The sequence below is a fragment of the Pipra filicauda genome, unplaced genomic scaffold, assembly GCF_003945595.2.
Source record: "Pipra filicauda isolate LSUMZ 115617 unplaced genomic scaffold, ASM394559v2 scaffold229_size1253498_pilon, whole genome shotgun sequence".
NCBI lineage: Eukaryota > Metazoa > Chordata > Aves > Passeriformes > Pipridae > Pipra > Pipra filicauda.
In genome coordinates this window covers 622,788-636,597 of record NW_024104342.1, presented here as the reverse complement: position 1 = coordinate 636,597, position 13,810 = coordinate 622,788, and the positions used below count along the sequence as shown (strand labels likewise).

The following is a 13,810-nucleotide window of genomic DNA, read 5'->3' as shown; positions in this document are numbered from 1 at the left end:
ACCCGCCCCGCGAGCACGTGACCCGCTCCCCGGCCGGCCATGTTAGGTGAGGGCAGGGCACGCCCCGGCAGCGAAAGATCTCCGAGGCGGCGGCTGCCGAATACAAATGGCGAGTGGGTTCGAAGCCCCTGAGGATTCCGCGCCTGCCCGTTCTCACGATGGCGGCGGCGGCGCCCGAGGCCCAGTGCCCACCGCTCCCTCAGACGGCTCGGCCGCGCCCCCCGCTCGGCTCGCCTGGCACGCGGGGCGCTCCCATTGGCCCGGAGCGTGGCGGGCGCTGATTGGACCACGTTCCTCTGCTCCCGCCAGCGCCACCAACGAGCGCACGCGGCCGGGGGGCGCGTGCGGCTGACGCGGAAATCTGAATGGGGCTCGCGCGGCGGCGCTGAGGGGGCTCGGCTGGGGCCGCCCCGCTGCGCGTCCCGGGCTACCGAGCCCTCGCCATGGGGCCCGGCTCCTCTGCTCGCCCGGGCCCTGCGCCGCGCCCGGCCCGCACCGCCTTGGCCGTGCTGCTCTGCGCCGCCCTGCTGCTGCTGCTGCTGCTGCCGCCGCCCGCCCGCGGCGCCGGCGAGCGGCGGCGCCTGGCGTGCTCCACCTGCCGGGGCATCGTGGACAGGTTCAACCAGGTGGGCGGCGGGGCCGAGCCGGGGGTGGTGGTGGGGCGGCCCCGCCGTGGGACAGGGGGCCTGCGGGGGCCCCACCCCGAAGGGCAGTGCCGGTCCCTGGCCGGGCCGGCTCTGCGCCGAGGGCCGCACTCCGGGAGCGCCTCCGCCGGGGCCGCGTCCCTGGCAGTGCCTGGGCGAGTGACGGGGCCGCGGCGGGTCCTGCTCCGGCAGCTGTCGCGGTGCTGAAGCGGGCGGGTGGCAGAGCTCCTTCAGCTCTGTAGCCCAAAGTGTTTTGGTGCTGGCCGTGCTCAGGTGGAGCGTGTCCGGCTTTGCGGGGAGTGCTGATGGAAAACACCATCACCAACCTGTTGTCACCTGCAGCAGCCCTGCCTGTGACAGAGGACATTCGGCGTGGGCAGCGAAGGGCTGCTGCGCCTTGTGACAGGTGCTTGATGCTGTCGGTACGCGCATATCGGGTGCTGCGGGCTCGATGGGTCACTTCAGCTGCGGAGATTTTTTGTGCGAGTTGCGATTGGTGGCACTGGCTGTGGCTGGGGACAGTTGTGTGATCGCTGGGCGTTTAAGTTACAACACGGCGCAGACTGGGCTAAGCGTTATCAAAGCTGGATGAAGTAGCGGTCCTGTTCAGCTGATTATAATAAAGTTTCTGAGAGCTTAAAGGAGAAGGGTATAAAGTTTCATACTTGTATGGGTTTTTTTGTAAATCAAGACTGTATCAAGGCCTTGTTTATGCATTAGGAAAATTAAATCATGTTACATTGTAACATACACTTTCTCGCTTCTCATCTTGTCCTTAGCTGTTTCTTTCACTTAGCAATTTGATCAGCAGCTTCAGAGCTTTGCTGAAGTTTCTGCATGGTGCTTTTCACAATTTTTATGTAAGCATTTATTATTGCCCTTAATTTTTGTTAAAAACAAACCTTACGTAGTTTTTGGTACTTTTTATTTGTAGGGTTTAGCAGATACTGCTAAAAAGAACTTTGGTGGTGGAAACACTGCTTGGGAAGAGAAGACGCTGTCAAAGTATGAGTCCAGGTAAGCTGTCTTAGTACTTCTCATTCAGCTACGTTTTGTGTCCACTGTATGAAATGTCACTGTACAAGTATTTGTCTGGAACTTAAATATTGAACTAAAGTTTTGCTTGACCAAGCCTTAATTCTTCATTACTAAACTGTTACATTACATTGTAATGTAAAGATTACAGTAAAGACTGAAGCCTCTTATTAATGCCTTTATTTGTCTTGTTTCTAAAAACAACAAAAGTTAATTCTGCCATTGGTCATAGTAGGTTTTTTCTATATACTCATTAAAGTCCTAAAAAAGTAATCCTAAATAATGGTCACTAGTTTATTGATAATCATAAAAGGTGCAGAGCACTGCAGTACTTGTTTTAGAATTAAAGCAGTATCTCCCCCCTAGAGTTGTCACTATTTCAGTGCCAAACAGAAAACAACTTACTGTACTCTTATATATATATGTATATTTATGTTTGATTACAGAGCAAAGTAATCTGATGTCTTTCTCCTAAATTTCAAATTCATTTTTTATCTTAGTTGGAGCATTGAGATGTTACTGTGAGCTTCATGGGCTTCTATCAAATATTAGCAATACATGAAATTTATTGTTGAACATAAGGGAAGAGTACTGCACTCCAGTTTTCTGGGAAGCTAAAAATCTATCAAAACTACAATCTGCAGGCATAATAAATGCAAGTAAACCACGAGAGCCTCGTGGTTATTCTTCTATTTTCTTTTTTGATTGAAGTAACGTTCTTTATTTTGATATTTGCTGTGTTTTGGAACTAAATCAGAACACACCATAAACAGATGAAATTTTCTAGGCTGAAGTCTGACTGCTCTGTCATGGCTTGAATTGTGTTGAATGTTTAATTTAAACTTACGGCTTTCTTTCTCTGCTTGTAGCGAAATTCGTCTTGTAGAAATCATAGAGAATCTGTGTGATAGTAGTAACTTCGAATGCAACAACATGGTAGAAGAACATGAAGAACATATAGAGAAATGGTGGTTCAAATTGTAAGTATAATTTTTTTGGTAGAGATCTCTGTGTGAATAAGCTATCTAAGATGATTAACTACTAACATAGTCTTGTGCCTGAACAAAAGCAATATGGGTAATTCTTCGTTATTCAAGAGTTGGCGTTGGGTACAGCTGGGTTCAAGTGACTTTTAGTATCATGTGCTGCTGCACTGTGTTCTTTTTGATTTGCAATTCCAGCAGTGTTGCACCAAAACATCCAGTCTCACTTCTCATACAGTGTGTACTCATTTGCCAGTGGGGTGTCAAGGCAAACTAACTTTGGAAAACTGTGAGATTTAGTCCCTTATTTGTTTCCTTTTGTCATAAAACTGCAACTCTTTGGTTCTTGTGGGGTTTTTGTTTGTTTGCTTTTTTTCCCTGAAACTGTTTTGTTCTGGCAATCAAAAGAATAGTTGATGCTAATCAGTGTAGAAATCGGATCTCTTGAAAGTGGTAGAGTTGCAACTAACTTTTCTATCTGCCTTTTAAGCTAACCAGTGATTTCTGTTGCAACAGAAATCTGTTATAAGCTTTTCATATACCAGTCTAAAATATAATTAGTGCAAAGATGGCAGTGTAGCATTTAGATCTTTAATATCTGTTTTTTTATTTCCGTAATCATGTTTCTTCTAGATATTTTTTCACTAATTTAGACTGTCAACATTCCCAATTAGCTAAAATTCAGTAGGGTGAACTGCCATTATAACGTTTCGTAACTGGATAAGGCTTTTTAACAATCCACTTTCTTCCTAAAGAATGCTTTATCCTTTTACCTAACTATGCAGGATTGTGTATACGTTAACATGTCACTTGAAGGGAATAGAATAGAATAGCAGAGCACAGAATAGAATATTTCAGTTGGAAGGAACCTGCAGTGATCAGCTAGTCCAACTGCCTGACACTTCAGGGCTGACCAAAAGTTAAAGCATATTATGAAGGACATTGTCCAAACACCTCTAAACACTGACAGACTTGGAGCATCGACCTCCTCTCTAGGAAGCCTCTTCCAGTGTTTGAGCATTTTCTTGGTAAGAAATGCTTCCTAATGTCCAGTCTAAACCTCCCCTGGTGCAACTGTGAACAATTCACGTGTGTCCTGTCACTAGGTACAAGAGATAAGAGATCAGCACCTCCTTCTCCACTTCCCCTCAGTAAGATGCAGAGAGCAATGAGCCTTCCAGAAACGTAAGCTATGCAACCCAGTCTTGAATTTGGCTTAAATTTGCAGAACTGAAAGAAACTAGTCTTACACTAGAAAACTTGACAAAGTAGACTTCCTAAAATAAACAAAACCATTCATAAAATTGGGGTTTGGCAAGTTTCTGTATTTAATAGGCCTTTTGAGTGTAATTTATTATTTTATTTTGCTCTTTAACCTGCAGATGTTTCTGTGGTAGTTTCCAAAAGACAATTTCTTTGTTCATAAATGCCTTAGGTCTTTTTTTCACAGGTTGTTATTTAAAGGGTGGTCGATCACTGGAACACGTTCCTCACAGCACCAAGCCTGTCAGAGTTCAGGAATCATCTGGAGGACACTCTGTCATATGATTTAGTGTTAGGAAGTCCTGCAAGGAACAGGGAGTTGGACTTGATGACCCTTATGTGTCCCTTCTGAGATATTCTATGGTATTCAGTAAATTTACTTTTCAGGGTCTGAGCCTTAGAGTTGATATGGATAGATGTAATAGCTTAGAAAGAGAAGCTGTACATGCCTTGGGAGTTACTGAATACTCTTGTTACACTACAGAATATCTATATCTTTTCTTAAAAAGTTTTTGAGACTTCAGCATCAACAATACTGAGATCTATGAATTGTCATTCAGAACCCTAGTAGTCCTCATAATTGCTTGCCAAATTATATCTAATGATTTCGCTGTTAACTGGGGGAGTATGCTAGTTCTCAAGTAGCACATAACTAACTTCTTAACATTAAAAAAAGAATCCTTCTAAAATAATATTTGATTAATGCTAAAAAAGAGGAGAAATTTTAACCCTGTCGTCAAGTTGCCAATACTTTGAGCAAATGTTAATATCTGTCCTGGGTTATCTTCTGTATACTTGAGATAAAGGCACAGCATTTATCTTTAAGAGAAGACATAAATAATACACTGTAAAGTGTATATAAACCTTCCCTAAAAGTAAGGTGTTAATAAGTTTTGTATGTATGAAGATGAATTGATTTTATTTGTTGCTCCTATTTTACATTTTTCTTAAATATAAACTATAAAACTTGGGTAGAGTTTGTTAATTGTATTGTAGCTTAACAGGTAAATGTTCAAGTTGAAGGACTTCTAGAAATTGGTTCTTGAAATAGGATCATCTTCAGAAGAAGTAGGTTTCTAATCTGTCATGTGGAATAGATTTCTCTCCTTTGTTGTGCTGGGTCAGTTGTGCGAGTTGGCCTTTAAAGAATCTTTGTTCTTTTTGTTTATAAATTAATGTCTTTCATATACAGAAAGAAGAAGTATCCTGATTTGTTTAAGTGGTTTTGCATTGAAACAATAGAAGTTTGCTGTCCTGCTGGAACTTATGGACCTGATTGCCTTGGTAATTTTTCTTCTGAAAAATTCAGTAGCAGATATTTTCTTTTTACCTATTTGCTTTAATCTTTCCTGATGTGGATAAATACATGAAGTATGATATTTTGCATGAGACACTGGCTGCTGTGTAGCGTACCTGCCTGCTGCCTGATAATTAAGTGGCTCCCTTGTGAATATCCTGCCTGAATAAAAGTCTTCTGGGCATGAAGTAATGTACAAAGCTGTCAAGGGTACCAAGATGTGCAGAATCCATCTGATCTGATGCTTACATCCACACCTGACCCATCCTTAAAGACTCTCTGTGGCATCAAGTCTGTTGTTTAGGTGGCTTTTCAGAAGCTTCATAGACAAGAATCCTTTTTCAGTTTCAAGAGTAAAACAGCCAAGGCACTGTTGGGGAATTAAATTAAGAAATTTGCATCTGTGGATCAGTTAAAAAGGCAATGAGAGAAATGGGGTAAAAGTAGGTGGGAATTGAAAATGAGGTCTTTGCAAAAGTGATAAAAGAGATATTTTGGCCTCTGAAGCTTGGATAATTCATAAATCTCTAAAACCTTGCATGGCGTTAAGAGATCAACTTTGGCCTCTTATGTATTGCTAAAAATTAAGTACCCATTCCCTATATTGATCTAAATGATTTCTGATGGGTTTTTACCATTGAGATATCAGGCTTCTCAGAGATCCAGAAAAAGGAAAGATTCCAACTTTATCCAAGAAGCTAGGAAAATAAAAGTTCTAAGCTGTGGTCTTTGCCCAAAATTAAATTGATAACTGAACTTTCCAGGAGATGGGTTTAAGTTTCTCTTATACTTAAGTATATTACTGAACATTCCCTTGTTGCAAACCTTTTGGTTATTCTCAAGGGTAGAAAAGACTTTGGAAATTATATCTTTGTTTAGTGTGACTCTTTTTTATTAATTTTCACTTTTTACTCTGTAGGAAGAGAGAGGGACTTCAGGTGCTTGTGTCTGAGAATAGGATGTTATTTCCTTTAACATCTCATTTAAAAGTATTTTTGATCCTTTTTAGCTTGTCGTGGTGGATCGGAAAGACCTTGCCATGGAAATGGCCACTGTGATGGTGATGGTACCCGAGGTGGAGATGGCTCATGTAGCTGTAACAAGGAGTACACAGGAGAATTTTGTTTGGACTGTTCCAGTGGTTACTTCAGTACCTTGAGAAATGAGACACATTCTGTTTGTACAGGTAATGGAGCCTTAACACATACTTATATCTTTGTGTTACTTCTTCAGTTTTTGTAAAGAAAACTAGAAACAGTTTAAACTAACAAATGTAGAAACAAAGCATAGTTTGGTCACTCAGCTTTAAGCATAAATGACATGTCAGTCACTTTGGTGGAATTCTAAGGTTTTGCTAAGTTACAATTCCAGGCTGCCCTTGAGGTTTGTTTTTTTTTCTGCTTTAATTTAAGAAGCGGAATTCATATGTAGCTTTGTCCCTCTCCTTCCCACATACTGCTAAAGTCTTGAGCTGAAACTATTGCATGCTGGACTACTTAGAAAGCTAGGAGGTCTCAAATAAGCTTAACTGGAATAAATGGGCACGGAAACAGCTGATCTGTACTGTAGACTACTTAGATTCCAGTTAGGTATGTCTAAGATTAATTTTGAAACCAAGTCAGGTCACAGGAGTAAACTTTTGCAATTGGTCAGATTTTGAACTGTTTTTACACCACTGATGAGATTCTGCAACAACCTACATCCTGATCCTGGGGTCTGATAAGATTGTTTTTCAACACTCTATATTGTGTTTTTCTTTTTTTAATCTAGCTGTGTAGTAATTCTTCTGTATGATTTATTTTATATTATAATATATAACATGCATATGTTATATATGGTGTGTTTATATATGTGTGTAATATATATATAAAGTGCATATGCAGCTGAATTTCTAGTTTATTTCCTTCTGAAGCTCTTCAGAGTGATATCACTTCACACGTTGCTCTCATAGCTGGTTGCAAATGAAGTAATGTGAGGATTCGTTAGGTAGAACTGCAAAGTCTGATATTTAAACTGGTGTCCCATCCCTGAGGGGCTGAGCAAAGTTTACTTACTTGATCTCCTCTTCCCAAATATTTTGGAAATTGGACCTGCCACTTCTAGTCACTAGAGTGGTGCTCTTCTCAGTGTGAAGATGACTGTAATTGCCAGGTTTGGCTTCCAGGAGCTTTTGGGGATATTTGAGGCTTTTGCAGTTGTTTTGGTAGGATAGAGCTGCATGTTTATAAATTAAATCTTGACTTTATGGAGATGCCATCTCGTGAATGGGAGTTTCAAGCTCTTAAAATATAATAGCTTTCAGTGAATCCTAAATAAATTTGTTTGAGAGTTTGTGTGCCAAATTTTGTCTTGGAATCTCTCAACAAAGCTCAAGTTGTAATTTTCTCTACTCTCAGCCTGCCACACTGCCTGTAAAACTTGTACTGGTTCAAGTAACAAGGACTGCCAAGACTGTAAAGAAGGCTGGATTAAAGATGAAGATGGAGCTTGTGTGGGTGAGTAATGCTTGGCAGACTTCAAACAGGTTTTGTAACAATGGCTGGTGACATTAGATGACATCACTTTGAGTTTTACTGTATTTTATAGAAGAGCTCTGTCAGTTTAGATTTCTACAAGTTTTGTGATCTCTCTCTTCCTAACTTGTTTCATGTTGCAGGAAAGCAGTATTTCCTCACCATTGATTGCTGGTGATTTTGGTTGTCTTTATCATACTATTCACTGTAGATCTTTTTAGTTTGGTGGAATACACTTTCTTTTCAGACATGGGTTTTCCTGATGTTTAAATGCTAAACAGTGCCCTGCACTTGATTTAAGCTATTTTGTCAACTACTGGAAGATTCCTGTAAACTTACCTGCATACTTTGTAATAATTGCACAATTGCCTTCACATTTATTGTCATAAATGCTCAACCCTAATGGAGTTCAAACATTTAACTAAAAGCTATGCATGCTAACTTTTCCTATTATTGGAGAAAAATACCAGGACGCATCAAGCTCAGTGCTTCCATTAATCTCTTACCTGTTTCTGCCTTAGCATTTAATTTGGTTTGTGAGGAGATAAGAATGAAACACTTCAGGAAAAAAGCAAATACTAAAAATGTTCCCAATGCAGGAGTGCACTAAGGGAGAGTAACACATTCTGTTTAACTGGTTGAATTTGACCCATTAAAGATCCTTAGCATAATGCCTGGAAACAGTATCTTAGAAATTATATGAACACTGCTTCCTCTTCAGAGTGTCAGTGAGACCTGGGCTTGGAATTACAGCTCCTGCAATGCCTGCTTAGGCGACTATTGAAACATTCCAAGAGCGTTTTTATGATGCTTTATTATTGTCTCCGTACAGCTCTTTTATTCCAAATGATCATTGCCACTAATCAAGTATAACTCAATTGAGTAATCAGTAGGAATGATAGGATCGACAGCAGCAACAGGATGAGAGTGACAGCAAGGGGACTGAAATAGCCTTTCTTTGTCTGAACTTTTTTAATTAAATATTGTTGTACCCTTTCCTCAAAATCACAAGACTAGCACATTTTAATTTTCCAGTAGGTTTCACTTGGCCGGTCCTAACCGTAATCTGTTTTGCTCCAATTTGCTTTGTATAGTAAACTAAGAGGTGTATATGTGTGTATTTTTATAAGTTTTCTAGTGCTTAAAATAGCTTGGTAATATAGGAGTAGGGGAGAGAACAGTATTCCAGAACAGTAGTGTGTCTGCTTGTTTATTATGATATTTGCATAAAAAGCATAAAGCATGACTTGAAAATGACTGACTTGAAAATTACAAGGATTGCAGGTATTATGGAAGTTTATTTAATTTGAGCTCTTGAATTTCTAATACATCAGTGTCATCACAAAACATCTTCTAAGGATCAGTTTTGATTTTTTTTTTTTTATGTAGTTTTAAGCTGAACAAAACAGTGTATGTTACTGTGCAACTTCTGTGTCTAACGTTGCATATCTGATCCCAAACTCTTAGGTAACTTGTCACTTTTTATCTTTCAGATTTAGATGAGTGTGCTACTTCTCCTTGCAAAGATCACCAGTATTGTTTGAACACAGATGGATCTTTCTCATGCAAAGGTTTCTTTTTAATCTGCTGTTGTATTTTACTGACTAGAATCCTAATCTAATGCTAGAGGTAATGCTAGAAAAGGCATGATGCCAGGCATTTGGTACAGTGTGGTCTGGTTGTGACTGGGCATGGGGAGGATGAGGCTTTAGACCTATTGTATGATGAAAGCAAGAGATTTCTGGTTATTCCTACTCTGCTCTTGTGAGACCTCCTTGAGTACTGTATCCAGCTCTGGGGCCCCCAACATAAGTAAGGCATGGACCTGCTTGAGTGGGTCCAGAGGATGTGACCATGAAGACTTTGATCAAGGAACTGGAGCACCTCTCCTATGAAGACAGACTGAGAGAGCTGGGATTGTTCAGCCTGGAGAAGAGAAGGCTCCAGGGAGACCTCATAGCAGCCTTTCAGTACCTAAAGGGGCCTACAATAAAGGTGGAGAGGGACTTTGTAAAAAGGCATGTAATGGACAGAAGAAGGGGGAATGGCTTCAAACTGAATGAGAGTAGGTTTAGATTAGATACTAGGAAGAAATTCTTTGCTGTGAGGGTAGTGGGGAACTGAACCAGAGAAGCTGTGAATGCTCCATCCCTGGAAGTGTTCAAGGACAGGTTGGATGGATCTCTGAGTAACCTGGTCTAGTGAAAGGTGTCTCTTCCCATGACAGCAGGGTTAGAACTAGATTATCTTTTAAGGTCAACTTCCAGCCCAAACCATTCTATGATTCCTTGTGTGGGTAAGCTGTCTGGCTTTAAGGGTGGTATTTTAAACCTCAGACACATAATTTTTCCAATTCATAAAATATTTTGCCTTTAGGATGTGATGCCAGCTGTGTAGGTTGCACGGGAGAAGGTTCTGACAAATGTAAGACCTGTGCATCTGGATATGTGAAGGAAGATGAAAAGTGTACAGGTTGGTGGATTTAGCAGTACATGGTAGACCACTGGTTAGCTCACTCTTGGTTAGCCATGCTGAGGAGCAGGTAAGTATGTTCATGTTTGTGTGCTTCTATTTCCAAGCCTGTCAGAATGAACCTAGTCGTTCTGGTGTTGGCTGCAAAGACGTTCGTAATAACTTTCTGTATATTACTGAGCTAATATGCTTGACAAGGCTTAAAATGAACCACTTGTACAAGGGAACAAAGTATTATATAGCATGTTTGGGAAACAGCCATGTGAGTCTCTTTTCAGTCATCTACCATGTCATCAGGTGTGTGCATCTCTATTCATTTTGTAACAGAAAGGCTGGAACACAGTGTGGATTCTGCTGCCTTTCTGTTAATCTGTTAATGTCCAAGTTCAAATGATATTCATTCATAGTGAATTATAACATGACATTAGACTTTCTCTGTGGGGAAGAGCAGAACATATGCATAATCTTAAGTAGCTATTAACTATGATGATGTAGTATTTACAGGTTCTGTTCCCTTTAGCTATACTTTGATGGCATAAATAGAAAATGACTGTGGGGGAAATGTTCAGTAGATTAAGAGGAATTGCTTAATTGTGACGAATGTAATTGCTTAGTACATTTCCCCACACAGAGACCTGCAAAACAAAAAAAACCCCAGTACTGTCTGAATTACTTTGAAACACAGTCTAAAGCATGAAGAATCGGATTATTTTAACAGAAGTTAAATCTGTTGCAGCAGATTTAACACTGCTCCTCAGTGTTTTTTGTATTTGAATAGAATTTTGTTTTATATGACTGAGCATGAGTAAGTTTTACAGCAAAACAGCAGTGAACTCTTTCTTTCCCTGTTCTATCTCTAGATATAGATGAATGTAACCTTCCTGAAAAGGTCTGCATGAAAGAGAATCAGGACTGTGTTAATACATCAGGTAGTTACAAGTGTGTATGTTCAAAAGGGTTTGAAGATAAGGATGGCACATGTGTTCAGACTGTAAAACCAGGCAAGTAGCTTTTCAGTGACAATTTTTTTAAAAATATGCCACATTGACAACGTGGAGTTCTATTTGAGTCTAAGGGTCTAGTTGCTTATAACCTCCTCTGTATAATTTCTCACCATCCTACAGCTGTGGTCTCTCAATAGGGAACTGTTTAGCTTGACGTAAACTATACCTTCAGTCAAGAAATTCAATTTTTTTCTAGGATCTATTGACACATTACAGACAGCGTTACGTTCATAAATGTTTCATTACTCCATCTAGGCCACGCTCCATCTACAATTCCAAAGTGGAAACTGGAATTATTTTGCAATAACTGTTGTAGAAGAATAGATGAGAGACACTGAATTTCATACCTTTATTTTCTTTTTATTTCTTAGCTTGTTTGGTTATTTTGTCCCCTCATTCCATCTCCAAGACTGCTTATTGCTCTTGTACTAATAAGTTGTAAAGATGTGTTGTGTTGCTACTCAAGGCCACTTAGTTCATGCCTTATACTCAAGGTCACTTAGTTCATGCCTTATACTCTCAGTACTCACTGTTATTAGTCCTTTAAAATCAGTTATGTGCTTCTCCAGTGCAGATACTCAGGATATCAGCTACTGTGTTTTTAACGTGGTCTGATATTTTATGAGACTAAAAGTAAAATGAAAAGTTGACAAATTGGCTTAGTTTTTTTTCTTAGTTTTTATACTTTTCTCAATATAATAAAAGCTGTTTTAATATCTGAATGGAGCAGTTTGTACTATAGAAAACAACTCTGAGTAAGACTTGCTTTATTTTTTCAAATACCAGAACTACTTCTGATGGGTCATGTGGAAAAGAGAAAATTCACTGTGAAAAGCTGAAAACAAAAGATTAGAATAGAAATATCTGTGCTGATTTTTTTCCCTTTCTCTAACAGTATAATACTGGTTTATTTGAAATATTTTTTTTGCATCTGGTAAAAAAAAGAAAGTAAGCTTAGACTAGGAGGATGGTGCAAGTAGCTCTTCTGTATGGCTTAAAATTGCTTCTCTGGTCTTGATACACAAGTTTTGGGTTTCTCTTAAAAAAAATCCTAATGTCAAAAATCATATGGTATAATTAATAGTAGATTTATATTCTAATTGTGATACTTATCTTCACAGGAGAGGAAGTAGAGAGTGAAAAAACTGAGCCTTCACATACTGGACATGATGACTTATGATCTTCGTTCAGAACCAAAAGACATTCCTATCTAAAGTTTTAAATTATTGGACTAAGCCTCTCCTAGCTGACATACTGTGGAAATGGTATTAAATATGCAGGTTGCCATTAAGATTTTTTTTAAATGGTGATAACCTGCTCTTTAAGCTGCATTTCTTTATTCTTAAATCCCACTTTTTATATAATTCTTCAAGAACAACACTTAGATGGGTTAGTATAAAATTTGAATGAACATAACATTGTACCCAGCAAATGTAAACAATTTACAGGCTTCTTGTTCTAGAGCCTACTGAAAACTGTTATCTTTTGGAAGAATTGAGTTGCACTTCATAATTCAAGGAAAATTTAGACTTTAGTTTGATGTTTCTAATAATGAGAAATATTTCTGTAACTGAAATACAGCTTTTGGAAACTGTCAAAGGGAATCTCTTTGGGGGGGAAGCACTGTTCCCTTAAACAAAATAGAATGCCTAATATTGCATTCAATAAAAATTTATTTTGTTGGAATGTGCCTTAAAATTTTTAAGATGTTAATACCTTACTGTGTGTTGTCATGTCTGTTTTTCTTTTAAATCGGTGAAAAAAGGAAAACCAACCCCAAACAAAACCAAACAACCCTCACAAAAACAAAACCCCAGAAACTTGTAAACTGTATTTCTCAGTTCAGCACTGAATTCCAGCACTCAGTTGGAATGTATATGGAAAAAAAAAGAAAAAGAAAACCCCAACAACATCCCCCTCTCTTACACACTCCTCTAAAGGAAGAATTATGTCAAACTTTGCTTTTCAAAGGCAGGTAGGCAAGTCTTTCTGCCAGAAGTTACATTAACTATGTAAACTAGTTTATGCAGTGATGAAAAGCAGGTTTGGCTAACACCTGCACTCAGTGGCTCACAGTTGTTATGTGAATACTCTCTAAAATTGATGAATAGATGACTTTCACTACAGTCTACTGCTATGTATAATAGCTTTCTGTCTTTTGCAAACCAAGCATACTACAATCAGTTTATCATCTTGTCTCTTGTGCCATTTCAGTGGGAAAGCTTATAAGAATAGCATAAACACAGTTTGCTATGTGTTGTCTCTAAGGTTAAAGACAAGTATAAAAGCTAAAATGGGTGTATTCTGTAGGACTCTCACAGCTGTAAATAAGGTAAGGACCATCCAGGTTCAATGTTTAAAGATCTGGTGGAAGTGAGTAAAGCTTAGAATACATTGTGGTGGTGGATACAGGGAGTATAAAGAGGGCTTGTAGAATACAGCTAAAAAGAACATAGCTTAGGTTTGGCTATGAAGACATTATAAACAGTACCCTGAGGTAAGGGGAAATAAAAAGGCTATAAATAGGATTGACCTGTTGAGCAGTGAAGGCCAGACACCTCTATTCTTCTGAAGACTTCTTTGTTTAGACTAAGTCACA

The 13,810-nt window shown here is 39.4% G+C and overlaps 1 protein-coding gene across 1 annotated transcript; it reads left to right on the top strand.

Moving 5' to 3' along the window:
- The first annotated feature begins 384 nt into the window (after window positions 1-384).
- On the top strand, window positions 385-12,931 carry CRELD2 (cysteine rich with EGF like domains 2). The gene is made up of 10 exons (XM_027728292.2): window positions 385-626; window positions 1,579-1,661; window positions 2,549-2,659; window positions 5,118-5,209; window positions 6,232-6,408; window positions 7,619-7,717; window positions 9,229-9,306; window positions 10,112-10,207; window positions 11,068-11,208; window positions 12,333-12,931. The coding sequence occupies exons 1-10, from the start codon at window positions 444-446 to the stop codon at window positions 12,389-12,391; spliced, it is 1,119 nt and encodes a 372-aa protein (XP_027584093.1). The 5' UTR covers window positions 385-443; the 3' UTR covers window positions 12,392-12,931.
- The last annotated feature ends 879 nt before the right edge of the window (window positions 12,932-13,810 follow it).